The sequence below is a fragment of the Garra rufa genome, chromosome 6 (genome assembly GCF_049309525.1).
Source record: "Garra rufa chromosome 6, GarRuf1.0, whole genome shotgun sequence".
In the NCBI taxonomy this organism is placed as follows: domain Eukaryota; kingdom Metazoa; phylum Chordata; class Actinopteri; order Cypriniformes; family Cyprinidae; genus Garra; species Garra rufa.
In genome coordinates, this window is record NC_133366.1 from 8,019,984 (window position 1) to 8,031,304 (window position 11,321).

The window sequence follows — 11,321 nt, forward strand, 5'->3', positions numbered from 1 at the left end:
TTATTATTGGTTTGTAAAAGTTTGTACATGTTTGATCTGTGCTTTTATTTGTTGACCAGCAGGAGCCGCCAGTGCAGGTGTTTCAAGCGTTTAATCCGTAAAATTCGTGTCTCAGTCCTAATCAGTTCTACATAACAGTGTGGTTTATTGATAAGATAAAACGCCAACGTATATTCAAAATTCTTATTCACACTGCACCCAAAAAGAGATATACTTATCAACAGCCTTTGAAACAAGACACCACTAATAATAAAATACGGTATTATTTAAATTAATGATGGTAATACCGGAGTATGGCCAAGTGCTAATGCGCCTCATTTCAAACTGTAACGGTCATCCGCCAGAAGACGGAAGCTGAAGAAAAGGTAAGGTTGCAAATCTAACCTTAGATATCCCTTTAGAATTTTAATGTTTTGTGTTGTAGTTTTGTTTTTATTTTATTCTCACCTTTACAATTTTAATGAATCACTGTTAAGTTAATTTTCTAACTTTATAACCGTTATTATAAAGTTATTTAATATATTACAGTTACAGTTTGCAGCTGGCTTGTAAAATACATGTTTAGGCCATTTTAATGTTTTGACAAAAATTATATGTGATTACAGCACCAAAAGAAGTGAACAGAAATTTCAATTCAGGAACTAACAAAAAAAGTAATTTTCATCAGTGGCTTATTATTTACAAAGCTTTGGCTGGATCAATTTAAACGAACGTTTTCCAACCTATATCCGATGGCCATTTTAATTCTGTATTGATTAAGCCTACATGCTGTATACCGCAGTCTGCGGAATATGTGTCTCTCCATAGCAATAACCTCGGCATGGCACAGCTAATGTACGTTGTTGAAATTGAATTCAAATGGTAAAAGTCTGTAACGGTCATTTGTCAGACAGAAGGACTCTGATGTAAATTTAAAGTCCCCCTGAAATCAAAATTAAAGTTTTTTGGCTTTTAGTATGAATATATTATCCTTAAGATTATCTATAAGCTAGTGTGCTTCAAAACATCGACAAAATTCGCGTTTACAAGATATGGGCATTCAAAACTTACAGTCTCGTCACTTCCGCCAATATGAATAAACGATTTTGATGATATCACCGTGCACTTCAGCTTCTCATCAATCGTTCTGTCCAATCAAATGCTCTCTAGAGTCCGTATTGTCCCGCCCCCTACACAGAGACGCAATACACGGAGCAGATCATATGCGCTCATATGTGCAATCGGCATGTATTAAACTACACAGCCTCAGCATGATTATGAGTTTCATATTGAATATGTGGGGTAATTTATTAGTCTGTGGCTGTCATAAGCTACAAATGCGGCTTTAGCGAGCTTAACGGCTCTGGGGTGCGTTTCCCAAAAGCATCGTTAGCCAACTATGGTCGCAAGTTCCGTCGTTACCAACATAGTTCAACGACTGGGTGTTTCCCAACACCATAGTTCAAACGAACATTCGCAAACAGCGTCACAAACTTACTTGGTTGGAACTACAGCTCTCGACCTGTGGTTAGAAGCATCGTTGCTTCTTAGTAACACATGTGGGCTTAATAAATTATGTTCTTGGTCACAGTTTGCAAGCTAACACGCAGTACAATCTATATCCTCAATTTTATCTAAAAATAAATGCGTTTTACTCTATGTATTTTTGTGCGTCCTTTATAAGCGTTGTTCATGAATAGTGCGCATGTGCACAAATGTCTGAAGGAACCCCGGAGTATGACGTAAGAGAGAACACGCGATAAATCAAACATCAAATGACAGGGAACAAAAATAGTAAATTAGTCATTAGATGCCATGTTCAATATAGCTGCATTTTTGAGAGACCCTAATCAGTTAAATAGCAGACGTTATTACTCGGTGACGTCATTAACAACGGCCCTAAGTTGTTGAACTAATGTGGTTCAAACGACGGAGATGCGACCGTGTTCGGGAAACAGTCGTGACTAGTTCGTTTCCACAACGATGCATCGTACTATGGAGGTTAACCAGCAAGTTATGTCGTTGTACGGGAAACGCACCCCTGGCCCGAAGAGATATAAATGGAACGCTATTGGCTATTCAAAATAAGTGGGCGGGGCTGGGCGATATGTTTTTGTTTCAGGTAAAAGCAAGCCACCACATCGAATAACGCTGCGTGTTTCAAGGCACTTCAGTGGACCTTTAAGCATTATAGATTGATTTTTATTGATTATTATTTTTATTCATAATTTTCCCAAACTAGTTGAGTCAAGCTTTATTGTACCTTTATTGTAATTTAACTAACGTTACATTTCACGTTGGATTTGTCTATTGCTTTGTTTTAAAAACTGTACCTTACGGTATTATAATTCCGTCATGCTTTTTTAAAATAAATTGGTATAGAACATGGTTAATTTAAACTGGTAAACTGCTATGTTCGTTCTTATATTTTGTAAACCAATACAATAACTACAATTGTTTAATATAAATTATAACATACAATGAGGTAGGCCGCATTTAAACAAAACAAAAACATATTTTGATTGTATAACGTTTCAACCTGCAAGGTAAGACGTTTAGTATTTAGCAACAGTTTAATTACATAAATGTTGTGTAATATAAAGTCACCATGAAATCAAAATTGACAATGGTTATATTATTATTTTAATGGAATAATGCATAATGTATATTATCCATGCACATCATCACAAAATCAAGATCCTGCCATTTTTTTTCGTACAAATGAACAATAGAAACATTTGCTTCCTTCGGGTTAGCTTGTTTGGTGTGTTCCACACATCGGCTCTCGTCAGGTTCATGCTGCCAGTTCTTTAAAGTCAGGTTGGTGTGTCCCAACCTTAAGAGTGGGGAGAGAGTGGTGCCAAATTGACCAATTGGTTTCATATCATTGCTGGTCTCCTAATCAAACAAATTGACTACATCACTCTATTTTGATAGCTGGTGAAGGTTCTGGTATGTTATAACTGCCATCACTTAATTTGGATGGATGCTGTTCACAGGTGACAGTAGAGCTTTCCCCCACTCTATCAGTAAGCTTCTCTCCGGAGTGAATTTTCATGTGACGCGTAAGATGCCCATGTTGCGTGAAGCTCTTTCCACACTGAGGGCAGGTAAAAGGCTTGACTCCAGTGTGAGTTCTCATGTGACTCTCAAGGCTTTGTTTGAGTGTGAAACTCTTTCCACACACGGAGCAGGTGAAAGGCTTCTCTCCAGTGTGAGTTCTCATGTGACTCTCAAGGCTTTGTTTGACTGTGAAAGTCTTTGCACACACGGAGCAGGTGAAAGGTTTGGTTCCTGTGTGAATGTTCATGTGACTCTCAAGGCTTTGTTTGACTATGAAACACTTTCCACACTCAGAGCAAGAAAAAGGCTTTATTCCAGTGTGAACTCTCATGTGACTGTCAAGGTTATGTTTTATTGTAAAACTCTTTCCACACTGAGAGCAGGAAAACGGTTTCTCTCCAGTGTGGATTCTCATGTGAATGTCAAGGTTTTGTCTTTTGGTAAAGCTTTTTCCGCACTTCGAGCAGACGAAAGGCCTCTCTCCCGTGTGGTTTCTCATGTGATAACTAAGCTTATGTTTATCTGTGAAACCCTTTCCACACTCGGAGCAGGTGAAAGGCCTCTCTCCAGTGTGAATGCTCATGTGACCCTCAAGACTTTGTTTGACTGTGAATCTCTTTCCACACTGAGAGCAGGCGAAAGGCTTCACTCCAGTGTGAACTCTCATGTGAATCTCAAGGTTACGTTTTATTGTAAAACTCTTTTCACACTGAGGACAGGAAAAGGGTCTCTCTCCAGTGTGAACTCTCATGTGATTTTCAAGTTGTTGTTTTATTGTGTAACTCTTCCCACATTCAGGGCAAATGAAAGGCTTCTCTCCAGTGTGAGTCCACGTGTGACGCTTAAGACTTTGCTGCTGTGTGAAGCTCATCCCACAGATGGAACAGGTGAAAGGTTTCTCTCCTATATGAACGTTCATGTGACTTTTGAGACAATGTTTTGTTGTGAAACCTTTTCCACATTCAGGGCAGATGAACGGCTTATCTCCAGCATGATCTCTCATGTGACTCTCAAGGCTTTGTAGCAATTTGTAACTCTTTCCACATTGAGGGCAGGTGAAAGGCTTCTCACCACTGTGAGTTTTCATGTGACGTTTAAGGTGTCCTTGCGTTATGAAGCTCTTTCCACACTCAGAGCAGGTGAACGGTTTCTCTCCAATGTGAATTCTAATGTGACTTTTAAGGCTTTGTTTCGACGTGAAACTATTGTCACACTGAGGGCACGTGAAAGGTTTCTCTCCGGTGTGACTTCTCATGTGACTTTTAATCTGACCTTGTTGCGTGAAACACTTTCCACACTCTGTGCAACTGAATGGTTTCTCTCCAGTGTGAATTCTAAAATGAGCCTCAAGCCTGTGTTTCACTGCAAAACTCTTTCCACATTCAGGGCAGATGAAAGGTCTCTCTTCAATGTGAATTCTCATGTGCTGCTCAAGACTTGCTTGATCAAAGAAAAACATCCCACATTCATTGCAAGTAGTAAAATCTTCTTTGAGTTCATTCAGCTCTAAAATAAACATTAAAAGATCAATGTCAAAAATCAATTCAAAGACGATAGAGGTGATATTTTTAGCCAAAGTTATAATTGTACAACAAAATTTAATATTATAATATATTATTATATAATAATATATAGAGTGTCTGTATTACAGAGTGAGTGTTTTACTGCAGTGAAATTACTTAGTTGACAATATGTCATATTTTTTTATTGTACTAAATACTACAAAATATTATTGTGTGAGTTGTAGGTTAAGCAGGTTAGATTATAAAATAACTTTTAATGAAGTTCATTTTTGATGTCCTTATATGTACTTATTTGTTGAGTAGCAAAAGTGTAATAAACTGGATAATTCATTCAGGAATGAAGATATGTTTTATCACTTTTATAATATCCCCTGCATAATTGGTAAAAGGATGTTAAAGTGTTTTGAGAGAGCAATGTTGGATTGATTCTGCACTTTTCAAGATCAATCTGCTCCAACTACACACTTTTTTCAACAAATAATTATGCCATAATTAACATAAAAAATACAGTTAAGAAGTAATTTGTTTCTCTAACTCTAACCTTTTTTAACCTAACCTCACGTGATCTCAGCAATAAAATCGTTTAGAAAAGACCCCCTCCCACCCCACACACGCAAAAAAAAAAAAAAAAAAAAAAAAAAAACGCACAAAAACCATATCTCCTGTATGCATAAATCATTTAGTGCACGTTGGTTTTCATTAATAACGATCAACAATGAACCGAATGAACATATTCTTTGCATGTGGTACATAATTAACTTACCCTCTGTTTCATTCTTCTCCTCTTGTCTGGGTGAGGACGGCCAGACTTGCGGCTTCACATCTGGTGATTCTGCGGACTGATTGTTGTCATACTGTTCCATCTTTATCGCCAGGAAATGTCCGATCAGTTTATTCCAAAGATCGCTCAATGAGTCACGTTTGATTCAGTCGACTCTGTAATAGAGATTAAATAACCGCAAATGAATGCATTTGGTTTAAAAAACGCCTAGCGTTTATGCGGTTATGATCTCCATAAAGCTTCGAAACGTTTACGAATCTTTTGCTTTGAATCATTGGTTCAGAGCACGAATCAAACTCACCAAGTCACGTGGTGTCAGCAAGCGAATCTTCGTTACGTCACTGGCTCGAAACGTTTTGAAATTTAGATGGTTTGCCGCTAGAGGCCGCTGATCTAGGGTCAGCTTTATAATGTAGTTCAGTTTTTAATGACAAACACACGCATGTACATTGAAGAAGTGACATATTTAATGGTATTTAACAGATTAAATGTAACAGATTACACTTTAATGAAAACATTTGTAACTGGTTTCTATAAGATGCCTTAATAGCCTAAACGGGCTGGGCTGTTCCCAGCAGGTGTCGCCAGCTAACTAAATATTCACCCTTAAATATCAGTTTTGTTCAAACTATTTTACGTTACAGACTTCTACATTGCATATTAATCACTAATGATCTTCTGTTTGTGATTGTGACTGGATTGTTTGGCTTTGATGATTGTGTGAAAATCTTAAGTGAATACTGAGTTTACTCTTTGCTTCTTTACAGTTGGACAATGAGGTATTTGTATAGGGACCAGGGTTGGGGCCATTCCAATTCACTTCCAGGAATGGAATTGGAATTGAAATCGCATGCAGCTGACAGGAAATGGAATTGGAATTGAATTGGAATGTCAGGAAACAGAATTGAAATTGAGTTACTAAATAAAATAATTGGACTTGATTTGCTTAATAGTTTATAGTAAATTAAATATTGTAAATCACATAATCAACAAACATATAAAAGAAATACAAGGTACTGTATGTTTAGTATGTTAAGCATGATCATTTCACATGCCAAATTTCAGGAAATGATAATTTGATGCAATAAAAAGTGAATGAAATACATGAATGAACATGACTAATTTTTTTGTGAGTTGAGACATATATTATGTGGTAATCATATATTGAATGTATAGTACATCCAGAAACTTATCACCACTTTCATTCTGTTATTAATTCATAATGTACAGTTCTCATTTTTATTTACTTGCATTTGATCAACTCTGTTTCATACATTACTTGGTATTTGTAAAGCATCATGAATAAAGTTCAAATGTATGTCTCTAAATGCAATCACAAATAAATGCTCAGAAACAGCAATAAACGAAATTCAGTGGAATTTCCCTGAATTGAATTCCACTTCCTGTAATTCCAATTCAATTCCAACTCTGTTTCCTGTAATTGTTGTTGAATTCCAATTCCAATTCCATTTCCTTCTTTGAATTGTAATTGTTGAGATCATTCCTGAATTGACCCCAACCCTGATAGGGACATTGATTAGAAATTCTGTCAAATGTGTAAAATGCTGTCACACGACACCAAGGTATTTACCAGATTATCACTTAATTAAAATGATAAATGATCAACTCATTTTTCGTAGATGTGCATTTCGTCTTGTGTGGTTCACTAAATCAGCAAATATCTAATTTGTGTATCATATCCAAAGTTATTCAAACCTATTATCAAAGCCTTCTGCAGTCAATATGAAGGAAAAGACCAAGAGGAAAGGAATGTAGTGACAATAAATTAGTTTATTGTTTCCAATGTAAAATTTCAAATTCGTTGGTTAACTTTTTCTATGGTCTTGAAAACCTGGAGACCTCTTATCTTGAACTTATAGTAAGAGTTATGACTTGCACAGATGAATCTTAAATGTTATTCTTTACACAACATAACATTATACAGAACTAAATAACATGGTATTCAATCATTTATAAAGACCAACTCTCCTGTAGCTGGTGGGTTTAAATTACAGTAGAGATGCCTACACTTTCAGAAGGCTCCAGTGTGAACATTTAAATGCCTTTCTACACTGATAGCAGGTGAAAAGGCTCCTTTGAAGTGTGCCGTCTCATGTGAATATTAAGTTTATGTTTCAATGTAAAACTCTTTCCACACTCAGAGCATATGAAAGGCTTCTCTCCAGTGTGAATTCTCTCATGCCTCTCTAGGCTTTGCTTCTCTGCAAAACTCTTTCCACATTCAGAGCAGGTGAAAGGCTTTTCTCCAGAGTGAATTCTCGTGTGTCTCTCAAGGCTTTGTTTCACTGCAAAACTCTTTCCACATTGAAGGCAGATGAAAGGCTTCTCTCCGGTGTGACTTCTCCTGTGTATCTCAAGGCTTCGTTTCACTGTGAAACCATGTCCACATTCGGTGCAGGTAAAAGGCTTCTCTCCAGTGTGAATTGTCATGTGACTCTTAAGTGTTTGTTTCGCTACGAAACTCCTTCCACATTGAGGGCAGATGAAAGGCTTGTCTCCGGTGTGAATTCTTATGTGATACTCAAAGTTTTTTTTCACTGCAAATCCTTTCCCACACTGAGGGCAAGTGAAAGGCTTCTCTCCAGTGTGAATTCTCACATGATTCTCAAAGTTTTGTTTTACCGCGAAACGCTTTCCACACTCGGAGCAGGTGAACGGCTTCTCTCCAGTGTGAATTCTCATGTGAAGTCTAAGAACTGTTCGTTCTGTGAAGCTCTTTCCACACTCAGAGCAGGAGAACGGCTTCTCTCCAGTGTGAACTCTCATGTGTCTATTAAGGGCACCGTGCGCTGTAAAACCCTTTTTACATTCAGAACAGGTAAAAGGCCTCTCTCCAGTGTGTACTCTCATGTGAATTTCAAGATCACAGTTCTTTCTGAAACTTTTTCTACACTGGGGGCAGATGAACAGCTTGTCTCCGGTGTGAATGCTCATGTGCCGAGAATGAATGAGAAACATCCCACACTGATGGCAAGTGACAGAATCTTCTTTCAGATTCTTCTGATCTAAAATGAACATCAAAAGATTAATGTCAAAAATCAAATCAAGGACAATAACAGCCAAAATAACCAATCTGTGACCCAATCTAACAGTGTTTTCACGATGCACCATGGCGGCACTGAACGTGAACAATGCCACTAAACCGAACAAAAGTCCCATATTTTGCTGATTACTGCTGCTGAAAATGGTTAATTATTGTCACGTTTTGGGCTGTACTAATCAGTACAAATCAAAGAGAAGAGTGCAAAAAATTGCCTGAGGAACAAAAGGTGTTTGTGGTTGGCTAAACTGAATGAGGATTTCCAGTAGGGATGCACCGATACGAATCGGCCGATCATGCTTGCGCGTTTTGTCAGTAAAGCCGGTTCTGTAATCAGCGGTAAATGCCATCAGGTGCGTGATTTCACGTTGAGCCATATATACTACACACAGCCGTTGTTTACCGACGAGCTGTGCAAATCAATGTTCATTATCAGTGTGAATGTGTGCAGCTCGTCTATAACTGCTATACTTATTATTTCTGTTATTTAACATGTTTTGTTATATTTGTTTAATTTAATCATGAATATTGAGTGTCGATGTTAACTAGGAACTAAAGTACATTTTGCGTTGCACTCAGACATTTTAAAAAAGGTGCAACAGGAAAACCATATATTTTGGTCAGAAATGATTCTCTGTGTGTGTATTACCAAAGTTACTCGCGTTTTGAGTGAAGAAGTAAAGAAGATGTTTTCATTTTGTTTTTGAACCGGGTATTTTCAAGTGAACTCATTCCCTCTTGGTTATATGCAGCCAGCGAGGTAGTGATGGGAAAATGAAGCTTTTCGAAGCACCGAGGCTTTCCCCTCAACTGGATCGTAAAAAGGTTCGTTACTCGAAGCTTTTCAACATGTTGCACACTAATGACATCTTGTGGACAAAGGTGGAAAAAGCTGCTTTCGCGTCCCAGATCTTAAAGCAATTTTGGACAGTTTCATTAAACAGATCTATTTGTGCTATGTCAGAAAAACAGTAATTTTACTCGAATTGATCTGTAAATAAACGTTTTAATAAAATGATACAAGTATAAGCATGGTTCATGTAGGCATATATTAAGAATAATTTTGACTAAAATTTGTATTAATTAGAAGTGCTTGTGAAGCAAGTATAACAACAAAATGAATATGCACTAAACTACACATGTAAATATTTATTCGTATTATGATTTATTCTTAACAAAAAGTGAATGACACTTGATACCTGCGCAAGGGGTTCGCGTTATTTGAATCAGAATATGAAGCAGTCACGTGGTTGTGTGCGAAAACGAAGCTTCGGACGTCACAGGTCACGTGGTTATGGACAAAACGAATCAAGCTCCGGTACAGTGCTTCACTGTGAGATGTTTCGGTTTTTTGATACAAGCTTCGAAGCTTCGGTGTCAAACGTCACATCACTACAGCGAGGTATATGTATTACGTTTGTATTTCCCGAGTGTATTTGTATTTACCTCTTTATAGTGTATGTGAACAAATCTTTACATTGTCATACTGTAGTTTGACGGTGGATTTCATTGATGGTGAAAGTGATGTGAAGGATGACAAGAGCAATAAATCCATCAGTAACCAGAACCATGGTGTCGTTTATTTCCTGGAGGGAGTGATACGTCAGTGAACAACGGCTGTGTGTAGTATATAGGGCTCAACGTGAAATCACGCACCTGATGGCATTTACCGCTGATTACAGAACCGGCTTTACTGACAAAACGCGCAAGTGATCGGCCGATACGGATCGGTGCATCCCTAATTTCCAGGGCAAGAATCTTGACAACATTCGTGTTTGTTCTTATATATAACTTTAGTTTGTCAAAAATATTTCCAAATCATACACAAGTCCTGTATGATGTGTGTGAGGATTGTGTAAAGATATGACAACTGGTACTATTAACTACACATGTAAAAAGATCCTGCTTTGACTGTTTTTATGAAATAATGCACATATTTAATTAAGTTTGTTGTGGATTTTGCACTTTTGAGACAATCCCTAACTTAAAATGTCCAAGTGTGGATCGTTGTGAGGACTTTTTAATTTCTGATGCTCACAACAATTATGTCATCAAATAATGTCCGCTTATGTGATATGAACTAGATACAGCATGATCTACAACTATTACGCGATTACTGTTTAAGAAAATAGTATATGTCCAACATAAAACTTATTCGCAAGTGACAAACAATCAACTTACACTGACTTGTATTCTTGTGCTCTTGCCTAGGTGAGCACTGGCAGGTTTTCGTCTTCACATCTGGTGTCTCTGTGCTCTGATTGTTCTCACGCTGTTCCATCTTTATCACAAGGAAATATTCGATCCCGTTTATTTCACAGATGGCTTCATCAGTCAGTTTGGATTCACTCTATTCTATAGCAACACATTTTTAGCGCAACGTTTGTGTAGTGATGGAACGCTGCTCCATGAGGCTTCGAATCTTCTGAATCAAATGGTTCACTGCGAGTGAATTCCGCAAACGAAGCTTCATTACGTCACTGTTTGCGAAATTTCGATGGTTCGCCGCTAGAGGCTGTTGATCTGGTGAACCCAAATGAGGCTTTAACTGATCTAAGTTCAGTTTGACACATTCTACAAAGCGGGGATTAGTGTAGTACTTTAGGCCCTCAAAAGAATCTCGGTACTAATCAGTCAAGCTCATGTTATCCTGTGCAGGGCTGTGCACAGACATGCTGAGGGGCAGTGGCTAAAACCAGGTAAAAGGACAGGAAAGCTTTACTTTAAAGACCGTTTGTGTAGCTGTACTGCATGTTTAATTTGTCTCAAACTCAACAGACCTCAACAGCAGTGATTAGCTCACAGGCTGGATATATGAATTCATTCAGCAATAAGCATTCGCATGTGTGAAATATTACTGTAATAACACAGCACATCTAAAATATGTTGTGTAGTCTAAAGTATGTTGCGTTAA

The 11,321-nt window shown here is 37.6% G+C and overlaps 1 protein-coding gene across 1 annotated transcript; it reads right to left on the minus strand.

Annotated features, from left to right (window-relative positions):
• Positions 1–2,609: 2,609 nt before the first annotated feature.
• On the minus strand, positions 2,610–10,820 carry LOC141336514 (uncharacterized). The gene is made up of 3 exons (XM_073842176.1): positions 10,589–10,820; positions 7,523–8,372; positions 2,610–4,442 (listed from the first exon to the last, which is right to left on the minus strand). The coding sequence occupies exons 1-3, from the start codon at positions 10,686–10,688 to the stop codon at positions 2,900–2,902; spliced, it is 2,493 nt and encodes an 830-aa protein (XP_073698277.1). The 5' UTR covers positions 10,689–10,820; the 3' UTR covers positions 2,610–2,899.
• Between the last annotated feature and the right edge of the window lie 501 nt (positions 10,821–11,321).

Excerpts from the sequence above, each read along its gene's own strand:
- LOC141336514 (XM_073842176.1), bottom strand. The coding sequence starts at position 10,688 with ATGGAACAGCGTGAGAACAATCAGAGCACAGAGACACCAGATGTGAAG. Across the intron at positions 8,373-10,588 it reads GCACAAGAATACAAGTCAGT|ATCAGAAGAATCTGAAAGAA; the intron begins GTAAGTTGATTG and ends TGTTCATTTTAG. Across the intron at positions 4,443-7,522 it reads AGAATTCACACTGGAGAGAA|ACCTTTCATCTGCCCTGAAT; the intron begins GCCTTTCATATG and ends CATTGAAGAGAG.